General features: G+C 38.9%; 2 protein-coding genes across 4 annotated transcripts in view; one reads left to right on the forward strand and one right to left on the reverse strand.

The window, feature by feature from the left end:
* Positions 1 to 10,773, forward strand: part of LOC139778785 (uncharacterized) — a 68,335-nt gene extending 57,562 nt beyond the window's left edge. For both annotated transcript variants that reach the window (XM_071716890.1, XM_071716891.1), the window contains exons 6-8: positions 2,467 to 2,712; positions 3,484 to 3,715; positions 4,336 to 10,773. In XM_071716890.1, the coding sequence (XP_071572991.1) occupies positions 2,467 to 2,712; positions 3,484 to 3,715; positions 4,336 to 4,564 (707 nt within the window). In that variant the 3' untranslated portion in view covers positions 4,565 to 10,773. The remainder of the gene's footprint in view (positions 1 to 2,466; positions 2,713 to 3,483; positions 3,716 to 4,335) is intronic.
* Positions 10,774 to 21,547: 10,774 nt separating this feature from the next.
* Teh1 (tipE homolog 1) overlaps positions 21,548 to 27,330 on the reverse strand; it is a 46,526-nt gene continuing 40,743 nt past the window's right edge. The window contains exons 1-2 of one of the 2 annotated variants that reach the window (XR_011719683.1): positions 22,343 to 25,227; positions 21,848 to 21,936 (exon numbers count right to left, since the gene is read on the reverse strand). Coding sequence is in view for 1 of the 2 variants with exons in the window: in XM_071716897.1 (XP_071572998.1) it covers positions 21,732 to 21,936 (205 nt within the window). In the remaining variant the exon portion in view is untranslated. Of the gene's footprint in view, positions 21,937 to 22,342; positions 25,228 to 27,330 lie in introns of those variants that run through there. The other variant, XM_071716897.1, reaches the window with a different exon arrangement.

The following is a 27,330-nucleotide window of genomic DNA, read 5'->3' on the forward strand; positions in this document are numbered from 1 at the left end:
TAATGATATTATAAAAATATCAATTCTCTTTAAATCAGATTTGCTATGAAAATTTCATAACCATATAGAATTTGATCGTAAATAGCGACAACTCGCGTGACGGGATAGCAACGGAATTTCGCGACGTCGTCGGCTAATTGTAAGCATTCCCAAGTCACTAATTAGAAAACTAGAAACTGCGAACGTTATCTCGCTCGGGAGAGATAGCAAGCTTGGAATAACGCGGCCGGAAGAACTAGAACAATATTGTTTGAATTATGATGTAAATAACTTGAAGACATTACTAAGACCCGCGGAAACTTCCCAATGAACGCACTGATTCCGAGCTATTTTATATACAGTATATTATCAAAATGAATGCACTGAGAGTGCATTCCATTGTGTAATGGCACGTAAAATATGGATTCTATTGAATTCATATTTTTTACTTTGTTAAACTCGAATTCTAGAAGAAAATTAATTGTCAACAATCCTAAAATATAATTGATTACGCGGAGTGCACAAGTAACTTTGATAAGTGTGTCTCAGCGTTGCGATATGCTGACACTTTCCTTGGTTCTATCGTGTCAGCGAAACTGCTTCGCGAGACGCGTCGCGTCCGAGTAATTCGTCACCTTTAAGTCCGCTTGGATCAGTCATTCTATAACGAAGTGTATCGTACGTGCTGTGCACAAAACAGAATAAGATAGTATAGTAAGTTGAATTAAAAATCCTTTTTTTTTAAATTACTTGAATATGTTCTTTGCTCACTTATAGAATAGCATCAGCGTTTAGTAGCTGTATATAGACAGTACATGTTTTCGAAGAATTTTCTGTCTTCGTAAATTTGTCAACAAAATTTTAGAACTTGAGTGTCGCCGCAATTCCGTATATTAATACAACGCATTTGAAATAAGCCGCGTATTCTTGCACTAATTACGTACGATCTTTATATAATATTTAAATATTCCATCAATTTCCGACAACAAAGATATGGACTATTTCGCTTATACCTTATTCCGTTCTTCCATTTCCATTGACGTTCGGAGATGTCGTGCGGTTATTTCCTGAAAAATAACCCGAGCGAAAAGTAAGTCAGGATCCGGAAGACCGTGAAGCGTTCCAGGAATACAATGTGCCATTTAAGTTTCGCGATCCGTGGAGAGACACAGAATGGAACGACTTGTGTCGCGAGAATTTTTCATTTCGTATCTCAAATTTTGTCCCATAAGTATGAAAAAAAAATCATAAATTTTAACGACTATCGAGCGGCGAATGATTGAATAATCCCGTTCTTTAAATTGCAATTTTTGTGAAAATAATGTATTCAGGGTGACGGGAGCTGCGTCGAACAGCTTCCATGATTCATTCGGTAGGGACTATTAGGGGTGTTATGATATAATCAATCATTCACGCTGTAGAAGTTTGTTGGAAAAACATATTTGCATTATGCACACACATACACAGACACATAATCGAATCGCGCAATGTATATTTACTAAAACTGAACAAAGCACTGCGAAAAACCTATTACATTCTTCATTATTAATCTAAATTGCAGATGGATATCTGCATTAAGTATACATATATTTATTCCGCAAATTTTAATTAATGGCGCGTTAATCTCATTTAAAGCATGATTAAATAATATAAAATTAGCGAATTAATATAGCTGCAAAATGGCGGATAATTTAGATGTTATTAGATTTGCAGAAAATTGTAATTTGAATTTTACTTTGAAGTTACAAGCGATACATTTTCATACATCAGATCCGTTTTAATTATATCCGTGAAATACTCTGTTACGCCATCATGTTACGCAATGTTTATTTAATATATTATTTATAGTATTTTCAACGTAGATAGACACAATTGCTATGTGATAGCTCTTTGTATCTCGCATTAAACACTATGAAAAGAACATTGTGTTTGGTGGGAAATATCCATGATACTTCTGTTGTAAATAACACATTAGTGACTAATTAAGTCTTTCGCTATTTATTTTCCGTCTTGCATATTATAATTAACATATCGTATTTTACAGTACGACGAATTGTATATCATGCATTATAATAATCCATTTTGTATAAAATTTCCCTAATATGAAAACGCGTTTGAAACATTACTAATGTTACGCAATCTATCCTTTACGAGACACTTTTCTACGTCTATTACCGCTGTAAAATTGCTACGTAATTTACACAAATTTCATTCTGACGCTTTCATCCCGCGATATAATTTCTAATCTTGAAATCGATATAATTTCGGTGAGTCTAAATTTCGATGCTACGGAGACGCTCGAAAGCGATCTTGGTCTCTTCGTGGGCAGTGGAAACCAGTAGGAAAATTCAGGTTTCTCTCGTGTACAGCATTGAAAGTTGGGTTTACCGAAATTATGACGGTCTCAACGCCCAAACTCTCGCGGACTATTAACGCAATAACTGCTGCAAACTGCCACTCCCTCACGTTTGTTTCTCGCGTGCACAGTGGACGCGCGGTTGAACATGTTAAAGTCGCTCGGTATCGGAGCGAAAGATTTATCCTTACCGCCTTTACCGCCCACGGTTATCCAGGCGAGCGCAATGGCGAGCGACAGCCGGGCTGGTAATGCCGTATCCACGGGCGCCAGCGCATCCGGAAATTGCACTACCGTCGTCTACGCATTTCCGAAGGAGGATCACGTATTGGTGGGATACCTGAATGAGTGGATCAATGCCTACTCCTTCATAACGAGTGAGTACACCAACGGTCGATCGTTACTTTCAGCTGGTAAAACGCGCTGTTTCTATCGATCCCCGACGACTCTTGCCAGGGTTGGATACGATAGGGTAGTTTGCCCCACGACGGCAGACGTTGGCGACAGATATTTCTCGTTGTATGTAGCTGCCTGAGCATCCTATGGTACATGCCTATAAAGAAAGATACCTTGACTCTTGCCGAGGCCTCCGGTTAATATTGAACAGTTCAATTTTTTGGACGTTAAGACATATTTTAGTCTTTAATTGTTGTATCTCAATTAGTGCATCAGTTTTTGTATTTTGTCTATGGCATCCGATACCAAACTGATCAAAATTGACTGGTTTGTATTCTGGCCTCTCGATATATTGAAATGATAGATGTAACCGCTGATTGATTCCTGACTGGTAAATGTGAGCATTGTGTGTTTGACGTTGCATTTTAGTGGCAATATTTAGTAGGGCATGTTAATTGGTTTTTTCTTTTGTTTTATGGTTCCCGAATTTTATTCGAGTGCCATGTTGAATGCGCTTGTCTATGCGTGCATAAACGATCTACATAGACAATTTTGCAATTGGATAAAAGCAGATGATTAAACGAATAAAAACGAATAAAAACGAATGAAAAAAGAGAAATGATGTGCTTTTCTTTTATATATTTTTGATGATAACGCTTGAATCTGCTGTTGCCGATATTTCACGGAGAAGAAAGGAGGAAAGAGAGAAACACACGAGGTTTTAAAGTATTCGTTTAACGTGATTTCTGCAGACAACCAAGAAAAGTTCTACCTCTACATTATTGTATCGGTCAGCGCCGGTATCCTGCTCTTTCTGGGGTTGGTTATCGGCCGTCTATTAATCAGCCGGCATCGCGCCAAGAGGGATGCAAAGTTCCACGCGAATAACGAGACCCTCCCGAATGGATTCACCGACGATATTTCCGAGATCGATGCCGACATCGATCTCACCACCCCGGTCGCAGTGCCAATGCAAGACGCAAGGTAAATATCTTACTCTTCGACGAGAAAAGAATGACCCTCTTCCGTTATTACGCGAGTTAATAAAGTCACTTCAATGTGTCTCACTTTTGTTTTTTTACTTACTACTATTCAGATCTAAAATGACTGATCACTCTACACTGGAAAAAAAATTGTCTGCATTTTAGTAAATATTAGTTTGCATACAACTGTGACTCCATTTATTAAAATAAAGAAATTTTTTCTTTTTATTTCCGTTTTATTTAGTATATATATATATCTATATCCACTAAAAAAATATACTAATAAAAAATTAAAAAGGAAAATGTTCCTTATTTTAGTAAATGGAGTCACATTTATGCAAACTAATATTTACTAAAAGGCAAAAAATTTTTTCTTAGTGTAGATATATGTGAAACCAAAACACGAGATAGTGATAAAAAGTATCTACTCGAAATTTAAATAGAGTATAAGTGTTTTGGAAATTTTTAAACAACTTTAATTTTAAATAATTTTTGTTACTACTTTTATTTCTCTCTTAACAATAAAAGAGAATTCTGGAAGTTTTATCACAACCTTATCTTTTTACATACATGGAAGAGCTTTTAATTGTATAATCTAATTATCTTTCCTATATTTTGTAGATTGCCCGAAACTCAGTTGGCCGAGAGGCTCCACGGCGAACGTTATTACGGCGACACGAGGATACCTTTGTCGCCGACAAGCATCCACGCCACGTCGGTACCTCACCCAACCAACACGGGGATGCGCGTTGATCTCGGGAACCACATGGTTGGCACGGATAATCTCCACACGATTCTCCGCACGGAGAATCCCCGGAACCTCAACAGCAAAAGCTACTACTATGGCTGACAGGAGGAAGGGGTTGTCCCGCGCGAGGGACGACCCCCGTCCTTGAGCCCGGTACCGGAAGTTAGCACGCGAAAATATTGCTTTTAATTGTGAAAACGGGAACGCGCATATACGGCAGAGGCGGGCGCGCCGCACTAAGCCGCTGTAAATTACGTTGAAGACGTTGAACAAATTACCATTTGTTGCGCCGAATTATGGTACCTACATATTGTGACAGTGCGATCTCAGATTTGTCAGTCGTCGGACGCCGAATGGTGAGCGTCCGTCGATGTTCGTTAAAACAGACTGTGGGCTTGTATATCTGTAAACGTGTCGTCCATTTCGAGGGTTTGCGAAAATTCTCGATTAGAAATGTATGATCTATCATCATACAAATAAAAGTAAGGGTGGGAAGGAAGTAAATGAAATATATAGTTAGCATGTATTGTCTTGTTGCGATATTACAACGAGAACGATGATGATCGATTTGTAAATGTGTATAAGAAGGCTCGAGTGGTTTCTTCGAATAGGACTGAAAGTAGCTTTAAGAACCACCGCAAGCATTTACATCTGAACATTCTGAACTGTGCGTTCAAGCGCCCACAGTTACAGAAAGAACAAAATGCAATCAGACACACGTGACAGTGTTCACCGAATGTTGTCGCTTTTCCGAATCATAAAATGGTATTGAGAAAGTAAACGTATATTGCGGATAATATTTATTTCTTGAATTATATTAAACTGTAAAATCGATGGATTGAGTTTCGTTGTTTAATAGGTAGACATATCTTATGGAAACTGTGTTATCGACCTCGTCGACTCACGATCGATTTACTCGTTGTATACCTTGTACTCTCACCGTATACTCGACTGTATACCCACGGAAGAAACTCACGGAGCGAGTTCCGTGGAGCATATCGATAACCTGCCGGTAACATTTCGCTGATAACAGACTTCTGGAATACTTCTTATTCGCAACTGGTTTGTAGCGATCTGCGCTATATCAGTGGAAAGAAATCAACAGATTTCCAACATTTGTCTCGAGAAAGTCGACAATGTGAAAAACAACTTGGAACATTGAACTGTATATGAGTGATGATTTTGTATATAATTTCCTCAGTATCGAAATCTAAGCAGGCCAATTTCCGTGAAGTCTGTAAAGGCAACCGTGTTAGAAAAATCCGTACCACCCGACGTTTCTTAAACCGATCGCCGCTTGTGCGCCAGTTGAAAATTATTGACCACCGCTGAGGGGGGCAGCGGCCGTACGCGATCACGCCCATCAAAAAGAAACTCAAGAAAAAATCTCTCAACGAACTTACAGCGGTTTTGTATATCGAAGCTGCCACAGTCGCTGCCATAGTCGAGACGATTTTTATAGAAAATTGATATGTATATGTATATCACTCTGTAAATAGGGACGTGTAATGTACAGATAAGTAAGCGAGAGAGAGAGAGAGAGAGAGAGAGAGAGAGAAAGAAGGGGAGGCACGGTACCGAGATCTTAAATCGGAAAACGGTCGGAGATTGTAACTGGAGGGTTGTCCTTCTCGTGCCATAGAATCGATTTTGCAATTGTGCGGGAAAGCGGGAGAGCGCGCGTCTGTCGAGCCAGCGGAAACTCTCCCTCGCGGGCGATCGCAAGGATTAGTACGTAATAAACAGAGCTCGGATTTTCCTTCCTTCCTAAGGCGCATAAAACGAGTGCGTCTTTTCGCCGGTGATGCGCAATCTTGTTTGTCACTTGTGCTCTCTCTCAGCTGGCTATTGATCGCTGTAAGATTGTACAGGAGCAATGACAGGGTCGCGCCGCTGTTCAGCGAAATCAGAATGTCACGAGAAAGTCGTATCTAGAAGTAATCTGACGAAGCGGAACTGATTGAACTGTCTGATTCCGAATTTAATTGCATTTGGAGTCCGTCGGTTAAACGGAGCTTAAAAATACGAGTGTATTTTTTTTTTTAGAGGAAGCTTTAGGAGTCCTATTTCTTTAGACAAAGCGTAATTTTATTTTTTTTTCTTAAATGTGAAACTTCAATTTTTACATTTCTTACATAATTTTTTATTTCTTTTTGTAATTCCATATTTCTTATAATTTCCTATTTCTCAGAATATTTTCTGATTTTGATTGAACACGATAATACACCTACCTGTATGAGAAATGAATCAAGATTCCATTTCGTAAGGAAAAATTACGATAGATTGCGTATCACGGGACCACGCCATTATTATTTGTATGAGCCGTATTAATGTAATTTCGCTCAACTACCCGTAGTGTACGACAAATCCGAGCTCGAGCAAGCCCGTTCGCGTTGCTTGTTTGTATGTCGTTCGGTAAGTCGTAATTCCCTGAGCTCCACACACAGAGTGTCGTTATGACAAATCGATCTAACGAGCATCCGGCGACGCGGAGTCGCATTTTCGACACATCAGCGAGGTCGTTAACGCAATAACGCCCGCACCGATCGTTATCTTTAAGGGCTAGGTCATCAGTTAGATAATATCTCGAAGTCGTCTGAACATCAATGGCATAATTTGACACGACCTCGCGCGGGGTCGCGATCAGGGACATATATCATTCTCGCGGATTGATTTTTCGCCGCTGTTCGCCGAGACGAAAAATATATGCGAACCTAAATAACTCGTGCGAGAAGATACATGTTTACTCGTACATACACACATACATACTTACACATTAAACATATTTTTTTATGTAAACATAAATATTTTTTTTTATATACACCTGTATAGTTATCTATATTTTCACACGATAACTAACGACTATTGATACAGTCAATATTTTATTTTCGCGTCTCTGAAAGAAAAATTAAAGCTCTTCGCGAGGAGGAAGATTCGTTGGGTCAATCGACGCACGTGTCTCTTTTCCTCTGATATACATTTTGGCAACAATTTCACGAAATTTCTTTTTATTCATTTATCTATCTTTTTTTTTTAACTTTCTCATTTCCTTGTATGAATGAATATGGCAAACGAATCGATTACTCCGGCGAGCGATTATCGGTCACTGAAAAAATTATTTTCTTCCACGAAACAGGAATTAATTTTATGTTCGACGTTATTTTCTAATCTACAAATTCTACATTTTACAATTATTTGTTTTCATTGCAATCACAAGCCGCGGATATCAAATCTATAATCAGAATTACACGAAGGTTCATTTACTTTAATAGATTTAATATAAAACTATTCCGGTAACGCCCGGAATAATTAATACATTTTTAATTTCTTATTTATTTATCTTTCTAGTTGTCTCTAGCACATTTTACGTCAAGAAATATCGATTTTAAAGACTCTCCGGCAATATCACGAGCAACATCGATAGAAAGACAACTCGATTTCCGCGAGCCGGCGATTCGAATCATACCAGTGTAACCGAACGTGTAATCGAGTGCCGACAGAAAATATAATTCCCGAGGGCCATCATCACGCGGCTTATACGCTCAGCGAGATCCAAAAACTTCGGAAAACGAGTTCCTTCGCGGTCGAGATGCAATTACGTAGCCTTGCGGGTGCGTGGTTTTTTTTAATTGGTCTACGTTAATTAAGGTTTACGTACCGCAAAGCTGTGGATGGGTCCGCCATCCGGAAGAAAATCCTCTCATCAGCGAGAATGGTTCTTCTTCATTATTATTCTTCCACTTCCCACACAACGAGCCGGCTGGCTGTCTCGCGAACCCCTCTCGGTTTTCTTTTGTACGAAATTTCCCCGCGAAATTTCAGCGACGGCGCCTTGTATTTATGCAAATAGCGTCGTGTAACATTCACGCGTCACGAGGCGTTGGAAACTCGGAAACACTCGCTACTCTCGCTTTTATTTTAGTGTTCTCTTTATTCCTATCCCGCGCGTTATTTTCGTCCTTTTATTCTCATCCAGACACCGACCGATAATATCATTCTTAATTCGTTCCAAGTTTCTCGTACGTTTCCGCCAGAGAGATGGGTGACGATTCCAGAATACACACAGGCGTCATTAATATGTCGCGTCATAAGCATAAAGACACACCGCCGATATATTTCAGCGACAGAGCGATCGATGTCGCTTTAAAGTTTATTCCGCGCCCTAGGGACGCGTTATAGTTGTTACGCCGCGCGTGTAGCATTAATTTTTCGTTGAAACGTGCTGCGAAATCAGAAAAATAATTTCGCTCTCGGCAATCGTCCCGCGTTTCTGCTTAGCCGCGCTTATCCGTCAGTATTTACATTGATGCAAGATGCAAATGGCACGCGCCGCAAGCATCCCCGACTCCGAAATGCAAATTAGACCTATGTAAATATGTTATAAGAAGTGCCGTTTCTACAGTTTTTCACGCTTGCTTCGCGTTTCTCTATTTTCCGAGCCGGCACGATCAATTCTCTTTCGCCCCGCTGAATTCACCTCGCCGATCTGTCCTTTTTACGGAACGCCGCGCTTCCGCGAAGCCACCTCATTATCATATCGCGGCCGTAGCGAGAGCTCGCGCTATTATTTATTCTCGCAGCCCCATCGCGTTCGTCTAGCGGGAACGAATGAATTGTACCTTATACCAAAGACGCTTCATTGAACGGCGGTCGATCGATCAGTGGTTGAAAAGCCGACGGATAAAGCGGCGGATTACACACGTTCCTCCTCCACTGCGAATTGATTAGCATCCGTGAAAAGCGGGCAAGCAATGTTTCGTCGAAGACGAGATTTATTCATGTATAAATGTGTGTTATATAAAATTTGCATAATTCTGTGATGGTACATTAGTGACGAAATGTTAAAGAAATGCAAGTGCGGATGCACGGAACGAGCGTTTATCGACAAATACTTGTAATAAACGTTTGTTCCGCGCTGACGCCACTCTCTATTACCTTGTGCGTTACATCTATTAAAAGTCATTATAAATATGTTTATGCAAAGGATTTTGCATGTACCGACGACAACGCAGTGTTTTGCCAAGTAGACGAAATCGTATTTTTATTTTCGAAATGGAATGCAACAATTCCGAACTTAGGTTTCTCCGCTTGTCTGGTTTTTCACCCCGATACCGCTTTCAATTAAGCAATTAACGGACGGAAGCCGTGAGAGCATCGCGGTATCCGCGAACGGTCGCTGAGCGGTCTTGCGAAATTTTGTCGTGCGTTTCATCTCGCGCCTCTTTACCTCGTTCGGTATTAATTAGTCTATTCTCGTTGAAGCAACTTGTTCGGAGTGCCTGATATTACCTAACGAGAAGCGTCCATAAGTACCGTACGTACTCGCAACTCCCCCCCGTCGTCATACAAACTCCGCGTATTATGCGCAATCCTCCGCGATACGGATCCGCGCGCGGAATTGCCGGCTTAATAGCGCGCACGAGTTTAAGTTAACTCGTGCGAATCTTGGTTTCTATTTTCTTCGAGAAATTGAGAGAATCCGTGAGACAGCATAATATAGAAAGTGCGGGCGAGACGCACAATTCCTCTTCGAATTGATCGCTCATTATGAGTGGAGGAAATCGCGGGATATGCCATTTCAAAGATCTTCCAAAATTCGCCGATCGAAATTTTTTGCATTTTAAATTGCTACCTGACACGCATTTATATACGATTGTGTTTCACGCGTTCTTATTTTAGGTGACAAAGTGGCTCGTGTACGTACCGTAACGTTGCTTCGCGTTAAATAACGCAATGTTTTGTATGTAGACGGATGTGGGAGCGGTATGAAGACAGTATGCGTGTGTCTAAAACGTAAGTAGAGAGAGAGAGAGAGAGAGAGAGAGAGAGAGAGAGAGAGAGAGAGAAAATGAGGGAGTGAAAGAATGTTGTCATATTAAGACGTTTTTATTGTAAGTATAATTTGTAAGCACATCTGTAAATATCGCTGTACTATAAATAATTGTGTACTCGTCGATTCGATTCCTTTCCGACTGCGAATCGCACGTTTTTACATTAATCGAGGAACACACGCGTTGATTTGAACGGCGACTTATATAATAAATTGTTACTATAAAAAAAATAATAGATATAACGTATGCGCACCACACGTGTAAGTGTGAGTTAATATTTTGTTATAAAGTGCAAGCGAGCGAGGCCCTCCCGCTCGCGTATATAGATCGTCGTCGCGGAGGAAGTATGGGCCACGCGTCATCTGTTAACGTCTGGAGCGACTCCGGTTCTTGAAGGTATATACGATTAATGTTTTCAATTTGTGTAACTGTCCCTTGGATATGATTTACAATTATAATAAATAATTTATGGAAAACGCAGCCCGCAATACATTCATTAACTCGTCTTGGTTGTTTCTTTCTCCAGAAGAAGAATGTTCATATTCGCTTCGTTTTCAAGATAATGAAACTCGTATGAAAAAGCGCAAGGGAGAACGATAAATGGGCTAAGAAATAAGTTTTCTCAGCTTGGTCTTTATTATATATTTGCCTCGGTATTTTGCAGGTTATCTTACATAATGGAATCTTATTATGCTATTGTAAGTTGTAAAAGAGAAGTTTCTCCGGCTTTTTTTTTTTATTTCAAGCAAAGAACTGTTTTTTTTTTTAATGAAAATTGTACTGTTATTTGCTTCAAGTTTTATAATCTTCTTGTAGAACAAATTATAACAAATTATAACATTGACCAATAATTTGCGAATGCTTATGTACTTTGGATGTTTTGGATTATGTACTTGTTTTTAATTACGTTTAGAACATTAGTTTATATATCTTTTTTAACTCACAAGTTATCTGAGTATTCTGTATATGTCCCAAATTCTCTCTTGACTAATATACATGAAGAAACAATTCCAATAAGCAAATTGCCCGCAGTATAATAAAATTATTTATAATTATTATTTATTATTAGTATATATATTGAGAGGTACCGCATAAATCTTAATAGCAATTATTTATATGTATTAAGATTATTATAGACGATACCAATCATTTATTATTATATATGTGTGCTTATATTATTTTATTACACTATTTTAATAACGAGAACATATTACACGTTGCTCGCGGGCCATCTAGTAATTGTTGGTGTTACTACACATGACATCAAATAATGTGCGTGCGCAGATTTGCTCACAACAGATCCGGTATCATCTGTGTCTGCCTTAAACTCGTGTTTTAGCCAGCAAAGTCTGCCGATGTAATCTGATAATAGATTGTCGGCAGAACCCGAGCAGAATCTGTCATTTCGTAAACGTTTAAATAAAATACATTATTTAAAAATTTAAATGGTTACGAAACGACAGATTTTGCTCAGTTTCTGCGGTCAATCTGTAATTCTATTAGCAAATTCTGTTATATTTCTGCTGACATTCTATTGACAAAATTTGCAGACACTTTCAAAATCTATTCTCGACAGATTTGGCTATCTGGGAAATGTAAGACAAATGTAATTTAAGATAAAGAGGAATTTAGACAGGAAGATTTAGTAATAGATTTTATAAATTTGCTATTATCTATACTTTTTTCCGCGTATCTTTCTTAAATCTGCTCGCTTTAATTAGTATCTTTTAACACTTTATCTGCACATTTATAGTTTCATGTAACAAAACAGCCGTGGCAAATGTATTCAGATAATTAAATCTATTGAGAAAGTTTGCAAAGTACGATCGATTAGATAATAAAGTACGCAATAGTGTATATATTCGCGCACGCACATTATTTGAGGTCATGTGTAATAACACTAGCAATTACTAGATGGCCCGCGAGCAATGTATGTTTTCGTTATTAAAATATACTTAAATGTGTATATAAGCACGCATGTGTAGTAATATAAGTTTGGTATTGTATACAGGACTTACACATATAAACAGTGTTAATCGTGTATATAATACCTCACTATATGTATACTAATAATAAATTATTTATTATGGAGAAAGTATGGCTCTCTATTAAAGATCTATCTGAGTTCCACCGTAGAGATCGATAGACGTCGCATGGCGCTATGGATATTGCATGGTGGTTGTACGGATAGACGTCTAAGTCCTGGTCTACAATAGGTGTTTTAAGCCCTAAGCCTTAAGAAATTGTTCAATCATAGTTGAATTTGAGGAGAATAATCGACTGTGATTGGTCAATTTCTTAGGGCTTAGGGTTTAAAACACCTATTGTAGACTGGGACTAATGGGCGTTGCGTTCCGTGAAGACTGCAGAGTCTTCATAAAAAGATGCAACATTTTGAATTACTATATTTATGCTACCGCATTAATATACGTTGATGATTTTGATGTTGAACAATTCCTGACAGTTGAAAGTTTAATTCTGTGTAAAAACATATTCAATGAGATCCATTAGCAACCACCACCATATCCGAACGTTGACGGAAACTGCTCACCACTTGTTCGAGTGCTGCGGTAGGAATCCCTTCTATACAGCGGTTTGAATGTTGATTTTCAAATTCTCAATTGTGCGAAGGTTCTGACGTGATCCTTCAGATCACCATAAATGAAAATCATAGGAATTTAAATCCAATAGGGAAACCAAGTTCATGAAATTGTTCCAGATGCCGATTAAATTTTATAAATAACTTTATATTACATTTATTCTCTATATTGAATATGTTTTTATATAACATTAAACTCCCAGTTGTCAGAAATTGTTCAACATCAAAATCATCAATGTATGTAATGCAGTAGCCTTATATATAGTAATTCAAAAGTGCTGCGTCTTCACGTGAAGATCTTGTATACATGTAAAGTGATACAGTATATACATAACAATAACAACACATGGTAGCAGCTTAATGCAGTTACGAGTAGCCCTCAGTTACAATTAAATTAGCATCTAAACAACTACAAACGCGCACATATTGATTAAGGATTTAGCACATTTAACATTTAATTACGAACGATACGTCATGGTGGATGGTGCTCTCTAATCGCTTTCGCGTAACATGTATTAGCAACCGTAATCGTAATAACATGCGAGGATGATAACGGGTGAATGCATTGCACGTGGAGTTGGACTGCCCTCGCGGGAATATACCGCCGCTCGATAATAAACCGGTAGCCGAGACTTTGAGCTTGTTTCGATATTACGCGTTAATTGCTTGCAAATTGCCAGATAATTATTCGCGAAAGTTGCCGCGCGTTTCGCTAAAATATCTGCCGTTGAAACTTATTCTGCGGATTCATGCGAGGCGCGCCTTTTTTTCCTCGCTCGTTCCTTGTTCCACGCTACGTGAGATCCACGCGAAGTGGATTTAACTGCGCCGGAAAATTTGATTGATCGAAATTCGAAATCGGCATTTGTACGCTCCGTTTAATTCTCCGTTCCTTCAAAGTTTGCGAACGAACTAACGCGAATTTTGTTACGTACAACCGTGCAATTTGAAGAATGTTTTATTTGAATTGTTCTACTTGATTTTTCTTCGCGATAACGAATCAGCCTGAAAACGTTCACCTTTGTCGTTGGTTTTCATTTGGATAGCCAGATCGCATCGTTGCTTTTGTCAGCAATTTATTGTGTTACCGAACCGTGGCAATAATATTTTGAACAGTTAATATAACGGATAGCGTAAAAGGTACTTGTTTCTTCAGTTCACGTAATTAATATCACAATTGTATAATGAGTAGCGGTATTTTTTGCGGATTGATCGAGTCAACCGTGTGTTTCCTGGCAACGAAGTCAGAACAATGGAAAACGTATTTGTCCGAATTAATTACCGGCACGATAAGTTGGCCTGCTGATTTCCATGCAGCTGAAAAGTTAATTAAACGTTAACTCCCACATTTCTCTTTGATCAGAACGTATAATAATGACCGTTTGCTTGAGCGATTCAATATTCGAAAATAATAATTGGAGAATAGATCACTTTAAATAAAAATCTTTATTTATATCATAGTAAATATTAAATAGCACGTGCAGAGATGCATACACGCATACGTTCTATGTTTTTCTCAAATTTCTGATTGAAATTTATTAATACTGCTGGCATTTTTCATGTATTTTGCAGCAAATACCGTATCGATAAAAATTTTATAGGACCGGCATGTTCCAAAGGTGAGAAAAAATTCTTCACTACCGTAATATCGTTGTCATTTTTTTTTTTTTTTCAGAACATGGTTTGAAACGTGACGCGAAACGTGATGGCGTTACGCGTGACAATACACTCTCGCGCGCACGAGGCCATAAAACGTGGAACATAACGCAATTATCTATGCTATAGCAAGATATAAAATATTCACGTGATCGCTACACCACGTTTACAGACTCGTATATTTGTACACGGTGCAACGAGGCTTAAAGTATAGCTTGATACAAGTTGCACGTGAATATTCCATATTACGGAGAAAATGGATAACGCGTATTACGGTTCGCATACGGAACAAAGAATTTGAGTTAAAAATTTATTTAATTTAATTAATATTTATATTCCATACGAGAAACGTGCTAAAAATATATTTATTCTGTTTTACATGATTAGTTTGTATTACAAGTTTGATATATACAGATCGATCTAAGCTCTATGCTGATGCACACTTTGTTGATAATCAAATAGCGTGAGATAAAACTTTTATAAAAATAAACACGCCAAAAGAGAATACAATCTGATGTACTCTTTTTTTTCTGGCGTCGCGCAGTCTGATGCAAATGGAACGATCATCGTGTTACTTCGAAATCGAGCGATTTCCTCGGCACGCACATTCAATATTAGTTTATCATAACGGTGAGAGAAAATAGTAAATTTTCTTGTTTTCCTTAAATTTTTAATTTAATTATATCTACCACTGTGATGGTTTCTACACCTGTGCAAAAATATACGAAGTAAATTTGAGATAATTATAAAAATATTTCGATAAGATGAAAATGAGCAAAGAAAGAAAGAACGTATATGTTTGTATGTGTATGTTTTTATAATTATTTCTCGAAAAATTACAAAATTTTAATATACGCAGGCAAATAATAGAGTTATGAATTACGTGACTGAAAGGTTATTGCAACGGCGAATAAAATTATGTACATTGCACAACAAATAATTACGTAGCTCGAAAGGGGTAAAGAATTTCCCAACGTGATGAATTCGTTCTCGTGGGCGAATAATGAAACATGTTATATTCGACGAATTAATTTCAGAGACGCGTCCATTCTGAATCAATTAAAAAACTAGACTGCAATTGTGGCCTCGTCGCCGAGATCGAAAATGTAATTTCGATGGAAGCGATACGAAATCGGCGAGCGAGCGTTCCATGATGAATGATTCAGGAGCGGGGCGCGGCGTACAGCAGCAGCGGTTGCTGCTGGCTCTCAATGCGCGACGATTTTTCTCCCTCCGTTTCCCGTTGATTGCTTTTCCGTTTATATAGGTAGCGACTGCCCCCCCCCCGCCCCTCGTCCCAGCTCCTCGTGTCACTTGTAAGAAACGGCAAAACGTCGTCGAAGCTCCTTTCCTCATGACAGAGTCGTCGCCCGTCGTCGTTCGACCGCGATCTACGTGACGACGACGACAGCTTTCGTATGTACGGTTGCAATAGAAATATCACCGGCGGTATTCAGCGGCGCGGTGCAATAACGCGAGCCACGTGAGTATATATTTGCCGACGCGGGCACAATAAATGATTTAAAATCGTCGAATCAGTGACCCACATTTCACATGTGTTCCACCGGGTGCGATTAAAATCGCGTATGCCCGACCCGCATGCCGTATAAAATGATATCGCGCCTGTCCCAACAATTGCACGTGTCGATAACGCGCGTTTAATTTTCGCGTAAATGATGAAGCTGAAAGGGATGATAGAACGGTCCATATCGTATAACACAATTCGCGAGGGTAAGAAAAACAAAATAAATCAGAGAAATCGAAAATGCTCGACCGCATTTTACGATCTAAAGCGGCAAATAATCACCCAATATTTTCTGAATAATACGGTGATTATTTGCACGCTTGTGCTTAGCAGAGAAATAATTACGGAAGTTATTGCAAGAAGAAAACGCAACTTGAGCTACGAGAACATCTTAAGTATCATCGTGCAGTCAGGCAGGGGCAGAATTAATCTAATATTTTATGAAACACATTTTACCTCTCTGGTTCCGTGCTCTCGCTGAATCGTCCAAATTCCATTCAAATCCATTTAAACTTTCGCTATTATATATTTAATAATTCTCTATTAAATATTTGTCAATTAATTTCAAAAATTTTATTTAAATTTATAGCATATTTAACAGTTTTACACTTTGATGTGCAAAGATAAAACAATTTTATATATGATGAAATGCGTGACTTATAAATTTTTCAAAATTTATTATGATTAAATTTATCACGACATCGGTGTGCTCTAGGAGAGAGAGAGAAGTGCTTTTTCACTAACTAATGATTTAAACCGTTATTCCAGTTTTAAGCAGAATTTCCGGTAGTCAAAGCTGCGATGCAGTAAAACTTCCGTTGGGTCTCGAATGAAATTTTACTCTCGTTACGTTAGGTTGGTTAAACATTCAAAGATTTTATTTTATCTGCCGTCTGGAGGACGGATCAAGCAGGACGAAGTTCTTGAGTTAAACCGAAAGCCATGGTGCGCACCTGGCCATGTCCCACTTTACTCGCAAAGTTTACATGAACTGAAAAGCAGGCGTTTTCATAACTCAATAGCAAAAAGATGACGATGTACAGCAATGAATAGCGAAAACGGTGTGCAGCGATCGAACAAATTTGAAGAGTCGACGACTCGAATACGAAGCGTTTTTATTAAAGTTACATTTCAATATATAAAAGACACGTAATATATAGAAATTTACAATACGGAAAATTGCACGCCTTGAGTGACCCAAGATACGGTGCGACAAATCGTCAAAATTGTACCGTTCCGTTTGCTATATTTGCAAAGGGGATGGATAAGGCGACGAAGCAGATAAGATATCGAGAGGGAGAGGCTGAGAATACCATTTGCATGGAATTACATTCAACTTGAGATACGTCAAAAGTGCAGACCACTACCAGTAGCACTCTCGGAAGTTGGCAGTAGAAGAGGGATGTCTAAAGGAAGTGCGCCTGGGTATTTGTGAATTTACACTGCAGTCGCACGTACACAGTCGGACTATATCGGATTACGTACGCTATCGGTAGTGATGGGAATGATACGCCCACGGCAATCGATAAAGGATTTAAAAATAAGACCATTAAAGTATGACAGATATATACCAGAGAGGGAATATGTCGATAGCTTTGGCACACACGCGTGTTAAGTATTATCTCATATATATTTTCCGGAAAAGGAGTTTAAACGTTTGGAAGGTTTTAAATTCGCACGCTATCGCACAATTTCTTTTCCTGGCGATACATACATATATTTCAACGTAATCTCGCCAGCGAGGCGTGTACGCGCTGCACATAAATTCACGCACGAGCTCTGCGGTAATTAATGCAATTATCTTTTCGGTGGTTCCGCGCGCAACAGCGTGCCTCGCCTAAAATACACCGAAGAAGATTAATTTTGTTGACTGATAGTACGTCGTTTATTAGCCGGAAGATTACAACCAGATTGCAGCCGTTACCGGGCGCGCCAGGTCGATACCCACCGTCCAACGTCCACGATGCTCCTGTCGGCCGTCTCGTCTATTCATTCCCCTCAATCTCGATCACTCCCGCGTCAACGTTCACGCGTCCGGAGCGGCTCATGCGTAAATGACGGTAAACAGTGCGTGCGTGCGTGCGTAAGCGACTTGTGCTTTTGACGCGTCGATGTGTGCCGGGGCGTGTGAATACGCGACCGCGTCGCGTCGCGGTGCGAAAAGGCGGATGTAATCAGATTTCTCTCAGTCTCTCTCTTCGCTTTTTCCGCTCTCTCCTCCATTTCTCGCTACATCGCATCGCGCCTACGGGATTACAATGTAAGAACGTCACGTCCCACGGTCCTAACGGTGTGCCATGAATATGCAATCGTACGGGAGCGTATACGGGAATAATTCTCGCGCTGCACGCGATCCCTTCCGACACGTAACGTACATTAGCGATGCGCAATATTACGCGAGAAAGAGTATCATCGAGCGATTTTAAAACGTCACATGGAGCGATGAGACTTCAATACGCGTCTCATAGTATCGATAAATTCCTCCGTGCCGAATACGCTGCCGGAATTGAAAACTCTGCCGCGCGAACTTTTTTTTTTCCAAACTGGAGCCTGCGAGCTACAGAGAAACTAATGACAGGCCTCCTGCTTCTGTTACGAGTTTTTGGAAGTTTTGTCTGCGAACGTTTTTGGAAAGCGCGTTTCGACCATTAACAATCGTGGAAAGCGCAATTATACAATGACGAGTTTTACAGTTACGTGTACCTATATATTTACGTGTACGTGTTTGTATGTAACGGTTGGGATCGCGAACAAACAAAGCACCGTCGTTACGGACAGTTTAAAATGTCCCATTTTTATAAAATGTAGCCATAAAGAGAGAGAGAGAAACATAGGAAAAAACGTGGCGAGGTAGCAAAAAAAGATAATCTCGCTGAATGTTGCGCGATGTTGTTTCATTAACTACGATGATTCTGTTGATTCGCCAGGTTAGTAATACATGACATTTCACCTAAGCTATTAAAATAGTTTAACAACGAGCAGCGAATTTGAATTCCAAACACCAGGTGATCCTTAATTGCGCAGAATAAATGGAAGCATGATATTCCTCACTTGGAAAGTGCTCACAAAAGGCTCACATAGGCATTATGGTTGCGGTAGACAACGATATAAATCATACCTTTCTACGTTTCAAAAAAACAAAGCGCTTTTTGTGAAAGTGCTTAATGTAAATCTTACTGCATTATTGCGGTACGTTTTGTCACGCCACGGAGAATAAAACATAAAACTTTTTTATGTTCTGTGAAGATAATGCAAAAGTTTCATATCTTCTCATCTTCCGTCATGACATGCACTATTTTATCGCCCGGCGGCTCAAATTATGTTTTTAATTTAGTGCAATATATCAAGAGACACACGGATAGTGTCTCGCGCCAAGTACACGCGAAGCGAAACGCACCGTGACTCTTTTACGCGACGCGACGAGTTGCGATATTTTCTAACAGCAATGATGGTTACTTCGCACATTTTTCGTGAAAATAACGGTTGACCGCGAGCTCTCTATGTCAAATAAATATTTTATTCACAATTGTATCGTAGCTTTCTATTTTGTGGTACTCTGTTATTGAATCCAGTTAAGTAGTCGCGACAATATTCATGATTCTTCTTGTTCCCGTTTTCAATATACTATAATATTTGGCCTTGGCCAAAATTATTAGGCACCAAGGGACCCTACACGGAAAGAACGGATTTGCTGAAGTATCTAAAAATTTAGCTAGATACAGATCTGAAAATAATTTCGTTGCACCATCAAAATAATTATAGTAGGTCGCTGAAGTATGATGATAATACTATAAAAATTTTTAATATTTTAGCAATCAGTTTGAGTGTTCTATTGTACATAATTATTTTAATGGTGCAACAAAATTATTTTCAGATCTGTACTAGCTAAATTTTCAGATATTTCAGCAAAACCGTTCTTTCCGTGTATTAAAATAATGTTTTTTTTTTTAAGTAACATTTATTTTTGAAAGAAATAAAAAATAAATGCGTTTATAATAATGAACACTCTAGTAAACAACTTCTAAACAATGGAAGTCTTTCTATTAGATTCAGTACAGTATAATGATTACGAGGGTGCCGTAATAATTTTATTTCCAAGTTCATTTCGTTTGTTTCGGTGAAGTCAACTGTCATACAACATTACGAAATATTATCACCATCGACGGTTATGCGACAGTACTTAGAGCGGACATGCATTTTCCGCTCTCGTAACCGCCGCGCCGGTGCTCCTGGCTCGCCTCGTCAGCGAATACAGACTTCCGTCAATGTCGCATAAAGGAACGGTCGAGTATCCTCCGGGCTACGGGAATGGCGTGGAGTTGTTCGATATGCGTCTTTGTCTCGCGCTCTCACTCGTGACAAATTGTCTCGTCCGAGGGACTTTTCCGTGCCAGTTACGTTCGTAATATGCATCGCGCTGCAGTTTCCGAGTTCGCGAGCGGATTCGGAGCGAGAGAGCGAGAGATCCGCCGGTGCGCCTGCCGTGTGCGCCTTCTGTGAATGCGTCGTTAAATTTTTGCAAGTCCAAATACGCTTATATACTCGTTTTCGTGGGGGAAAACTTCGCGGAATAAATGTGTAAGAGAGCTTGTTCTTCTTTCCCTCTTAATTTACGGGATTTTAAAGCCGTTATACTAAACCAACCGGAGAATTTAATACGCATTCGCATGCTTTTTATGATATTCCAATTTAAAATGTATTAAGAGCGATAGAAAGAAATGCGAGTTATAGTATGCTGTACCTATATCTAAAAGATAACTTCATGATATTTCGTATATTCTATAGCTCTCACATATTAAATACTTGCGATAAATCTTTGCGAAACAGATCAAGTTTTTCCAGTTCGTTAATAGACAATGAGGAGCGTTTAAGTTTTGCATCGAAAATACTTTCGCGCTTTCCATAATACATTTCCGATAACGTGGACGGTAATCGCGGCATGCCGATCAGAAAAATCTCATGTTTCAATTTACTTCACTGGCGTAGCGAAGCAATGCATAGAACGAGTTCTTCTTCGTGTAATTTCCCGCTTTATGAGGTATCCGATAAAAATCTCATCGTGTGATTCCGCGCAGCTCCCTCGTAAACTAGCTCCGCACTATCGATTTCTCATTTGCCCTTTACACAGGTATTCTATGAAACTGTTTTTTTATTAGCTACGAAAAGTGCGCTGTCATAATCAAATTTTACAACTGGAGCTTCCTTACCCCGTCTTAAGTGCGACGTAACTTTGTCCTTTCGAGCTGATTAAAAAGAAGATATTCTGGAGATATTGCTTATTTATATTTTAAAAAATACCAAACATTATTATTATTTAATATAATCTATTTGCATCATGTTAATAAAAGAAACATTTTATGACAATGTTTTCAACTTAGCAACATTATATATAACATTATTACGTAATCGGTCGTCTAGCAATTAAAGTACACTGATATTTGCAAAAAGGTGGTTATTACAATAAAAAAAATGAGTTGAATCTTTTTTGCTTCCTCATAGAGGAAACTTTGTTTTTTTTATTTATGGAAAAGAAATATCTTTACATCTTTAAACGTATCTTTACATAAATCATAAGTTGTAATCATACTTTTGAAATATAAGTATTACACTTTAAATATCCAATTTATTGTTTTTCATGAAAAATTTAGCGATACAGAACTAACATTCTTCTTCCACCAAACTCTTCAATTTCGGCCAACTCACGTCTATATAGTCATCGAGTGTTTTGCCCGTATCCTCGAGAAAGCCCTGGAGAACTCCTTTCTGCTCTCCGTTACAAGCGATCCCGAAAAATACGCCCGATTGATCGGCACTCTGGGCGGGAATTCCAATAAGAACAACGGCGTTATTTACACTGCTGCTGCTGTAACAACAACAGAAGTCGCGATCAGCAACTTGGCCAGTATAAAAGGAAAGTTTATAAACAAGATTTATATCTTTCAGTTTAGAATTTATCTTAGAGTTTCAAACGGAATGACAAGCTCATGTGTTTAACTCGTTCGAAACAAAGGGTTGTTTTTTTTTTAATAGACGTAACATAATGTATGAGAAGATTATGTAATAATTTATCGTGCACATTCACGTTTACTTTATAAAAAATTTATACATCCATAACGGAGCTACTTTACAAATGGTTAGCGATATAATGCAAAGCGTACGTTCCCTGCCTTCGGGCAAGTAAAATTTATCGAAGTGGATAGGAGAGTACGGAATGCGATAAACGGCTCGATTTCCTGCAAATCGATTCACTTATCGTACGGCTGACGTACCTGAACCAAGCGGCGCACACTGCAATGTGCATGCCTCAAAGGCCGCTTCTTCCCCAGTCGTTATTGCGGGGCGAAAGAGCGTTGCCGCGCGTGTCGCTGCCTGATTTATGTATCCGACACGACGAATCCAGTTTATGCAAATATTATTGCAGCTGAATTGGTTTGGCAGCAAGCCCGATCGCGCGTACCGCTGTGAATCTTCTAACGTCCGTTGGGGGAATGCCTTCGAACGTCGCTAACGTCGTTTTTCCCTCGGGAAGATCCATCCGGGATCCCGTATCCGAACCTGTGTGGCTGCTAGGTGTCTCGGAAAATAATTAGGCCGAACACATTTGGCATACGTCCACCGAAACAGTTTTGCTAATTGTGAAAAATTAAATATGGATTTAAGGCATTTTCGCAATCGGGCAAATGGTCACCGATGATTTACGGAGTTTTTACTCGTTATATGTGAAAACAACGTCAAACAGTGTTTGCATACACTGCCAGTAACGTACGGGCGATCGTTAATTTCATGGATAAATATGATAGAAAGATGAACGCGAAAAATTACTCTAATTGGATGCAAATATAGTTACCAGGTGTGTAGCCGTGAATTAACCGAGATATCTCGAAAGGATATAATTCGACGAGCTCATCTGAAAAAGTTTCAGGGCATAATCATTCGCAGCGATACAATCGCCGTCATGTAACTTGATCAAAAGCGTTACCGCGACGTAGAAAAAAGAATAGTGAATAGCGCCCGGGACGTGGAAAATCACTTTGCCGAGAGAGATTATCGGCCGGCAGTGCCGAGATAAAACGTTGAAGGTTCGCGGGATGTGGAGCAACCGCCCCGTTTTGTAAAAATCTGTGACGTCGTTCTCGATTCCTGGCGAATATTAAATTACAAAATTCCACCCGATATTTTCGACCATAGTCCGTTTTAGGAAAAAAAAATTTTTTTTAATTATACGCATTGAAGAGAGAGAGAGAGAGAGAGAGAGAGAGAGAGAGAGAGAACCGTGATATTCGCACAGTATTTCTGAACGACATATAACATTTCGGAGCTCTAATTATGACTTTGAGCACGGGATATATAATAGTTTTGACATTTCCTATTACGAAATATCAACTGAAACGAGCGATTTCATGAATACACTTATTTGATAACATAGAAAATATTTAATCATGTGCTGAGGCCACCGAAAAATAACGATCGCGATATAATATTAATTTAATTAATTCCTGAAATACTTAATTGATATATTTTACGAAATAATCTCACGGAATAGAATTTGGAAAGATATGTGGTCAACAGACCATGTATGCGAAGAAATTATGATCATCACGATGATACCGCAATGCTTTAAACTTAATTTACTTTATATATACGTATGCGATATCGTGGTCTTTTTCAGGTCAGTAAAGCACTAATTCAAAATCTGGACTAAATAGCCCACATTTCATATTACATTTCTGCAGTTGCAGTTACGTGCTAGTTTAGAATTTAACTTCTAATCTCTTTGAATACTGAAACGAGCGTAATGAGACAAGAAGAATATCGTCGGTTTCGCTTTGAGAGTTAGGTAACATATATGGTAACAATCCATAAGCATATCATTAGGCAGTATGCACAAAAGATGTCGAGTGAAAGAATATACTAATGGTTATAAAATTCGAAGTCTGTTTCATTTTGTTTGAACGCGCCGCATTTTTTTCAATTTCCTAGTCGGCGATCGATAATTCATGCACGATCGATTGACGGGTTCTCGGGGATAGCCCTCTGAAAAAGTGGGGCACGCGACCGTCGGAGTTACGCGACAGTATGAAATCTAAAATCGATATTTGGCGCCCCGCGTTCGCGAATGACAATCTTCGTGTCGATCTCGCGTAAGCACCACTTCGGCGTGGCAAACAAAAGAGTCCCCGATACTGACGAAGCGCGGAGTTTGCATGATTTCCGCGACCGCGGGTTCCTTCCGTCGCGAATAATTTCAGCTTTGTTCCAATGCATACGGAATATTACCATTGTTAAGCGTGAAAATGAATGCCGTGTACAAATAATGTCTCGAATATCTTATTGGTAGCGGCGGAAGATACAATACAGAGATGAAATAAAAATTTATAAACCGATATAATTTTTTGTCTTTCAGAAAGATTCTATGCCAGAAAGGTATAAAAATACAATGAATGTATTCTATAATGTAAATATAAATTATATAAGCATTATATAGAATACAATGAATGTATTCTATATAATGCTTAAATTTTTATTTTATAATTTCAGAGATATAAATATTATGGAAATAATAACTTATAAAATTAAGTTTCTAATTTTTTAGTTCAAAGATAATGAATGTTTTATATTCCCGCTTTTTTTTCGTTACAGAAAATGTCGGCAATGTTTACAGTGTTTACACTAACCGTGTACTCATCATTTTTATAAATAAACGAATAAATGAAAGATACATTATGCTCCGTGCGCGTGCATCCTTGATGCTAAACAAATCCCCGCGTTTTCACGCGAACGCATCGAAACGGAATTGGCATGTTATACCTGGGCGATATGTAGGTCAACGGCTGTATAATTTGCGGTGCAGGTTGCATGATTAAGTGAATAGTAGATGTGCACTAGCCTCGAGGAGAGAGAAAGCGAGCACGGAGTCGGTCCAACGAAAAGGGACAGCTGGGCGATATATACATTACCTTGACTGCTTTAAAAACATGACCGACTTGTAGCATTTACGGTGATCGATTTATTTATACCGGGGTCCGGCGTTCCGCCAGCCATCCGGGGAGATTAATCCCGCGCAATCTACGAATCTATGCGGATTTATATTGGCGACAACGGCAATACGGGAGACGGAGTAGAGAGATCGTCGACGTGCGGCATAACGCGCATCGGCTCTATCGCGGATTACGCGACGTGGTTGGTGCATATGGGGGGTCGCGTCGGTGGTCGCGGGGTGCACGATACGGAGCGCGGACACACACAGGGCATACTGACGGCGTGCAAACTTACGATATGAAAGGGTTGAAGAGAGAGGGCGGAGAATGAGAAGGGTGACAGCGGCCAGTAGTTATGCACGGCGATCCAGGTCAAAGTTGTTCTCATCATGCCTGTAAACCGTAAAGCTGATCGGCTAATGCGACTCCGTCTCCTTTCGTCACCCCTTTTTTTTTATGTCGCGAATGACCCGCTTAAAAATCCGACCGGGAATCGTTTCTTTACTCGCGCTTGAATTTTTTATTGACCCTGATTTGGAACAGGAAGATATGAATCGTTGGGTGGGACAGTGATATAAGGCGTTTTTTCCTTTTGCCGTTAAAGAAAATGAGTTTGCGAAAGTGCCATTGCCATAAACGTTATTTAAAATTAACTGAAGAGAGTTCAAGTGACTCTTGAATTAAACATCACTCGACTTTTAACGGGCTATGTAAGATCGTCATAACGCAATTCAACTTTTTTCTTATAATATATCTTTCTGTAATATCTCTTTAATAATTCCATAAAGTGTGATATAGACGATGTAAAGTTTTATTTTACGTTGTGAATTAATTATACGCAATAAAATTATATACGTTAAAATAATTATATCAATATTAATTAATATTTTAATAACGATTCACATATCAATCCAAGGAAATGGCACTTTGCCGCAATATAGATAAAAAAAATCAAAGAGAAAATGATGTGTGCTTATATCATATAATGAAGCTATTCTGTAATTTTTTTGTTTTCTAGACGAGACTATTTTCATGTAATGGATATATAATTACAAATTTAATGAATAGTATATAAATCTGTTGTGTTGCGTTGTGAATTAATTATATGCAATAAAGTTATATATGTTGTAAAATAATTAAATCCAATCTAATTAATATTTTACCAAACAATTCACGTAACAATCCAAATGACACATAGCCTTAATATAGATAAAAAAATCAAAGGGGTATAAAATGATGTGTGCTCTCATCATATAATAAAGCTGTTCTGTAATTTTTTGTTTTTTGGACGAGATTATTTTTATATATAATTAATAAATTTAATGTATAGAGTATATATAAATCTATTATTTTGCGTTGTAAATTAATTATACGCAATAAAGTTATATACGTTGTAAGAATTATACCCAATCTAATTAATATTTTACCAAATAATTCACATATTAATCTAAGGAAATGGCATATAGCCCTAATATAGATTAAAAAAGTCAAAGAAGAAAAAAAACGATGTGTATTTTCATATCATATAATGAAACTGTTCTATAATTTTTTGTTTTCTGGGCGGAACTATTTTCATACATGTATAATGTATAAACTTATATAATGTATAGTATATAAATCTGCCGGTCTGATCCAAATTACAGCGCGCGTATATTGAGGTAGCGGCTTCCGGTACTTTCGAACTATCGATTACTGAAAAGTATACGTACCGAGTAGCCGAGCCGCAATACGCCGCGAAGTTCGGAATATAATGAACTTGGCGAACTTTCGATATTCCGTAGCCTCGAAAGGTCGCAGCTACTTATAGCTGTCGAACAGCTGCCTTCGAGAACACGAATTCTCAAATATTTGGCGAAGAGACCTCACCGTCTTGCGTCGCAGAAGGGTCAGTAAATCCAAATAACTATTAACGAGACTTGCGTGTCGCCGTGTAGTATCGTCATGCCGGTCGGTCCGACCTTCTGCGTGGAGAGAGAGAGAGAGAGAGAGAGAGAGAGAGAGAGAGAGAGAGAGAGAGAGAGAGAGAGAGAGAGAGAGAAACGTTCGTCTTTGTCCTTAACTTGCGAGCCTGCCCCTCGACTCGTGACAAAAAAAAGATCGGTGGGGGTCGTGGTCTTCGTGGGAGGTGAAACTAGGTCGCTCCTTTTTCCACGTTCTTTTCAAGCCCCGCCGATGAATCGTTTCTTCGAGCTACCTGTTCCCGCGAAGAGCATTCCCAGCCTCTTTTCCGTCTGAAGTTCCTGTGTATCGAAGATGTTGTGAGGTTCCCATCCCTTCGT

Source organism: Temnothorax nylanderi, unplaced genomic scaffold, assembly GCF_030848795.1.
Source record: "Temnothorax nylanderi isolate EJ_2023f unplaced genomic scaffold, tnyl_v1.0 TNYL_tig0195_pilon, whole genome shotgun sequence".
NCBI classification, from domain to species: Eukaryota; Metazoa; Arthropoda; class Insecta; order Hymenoptera; family Formicidae; genus Temnothorax; species Temnothorax nylanderi.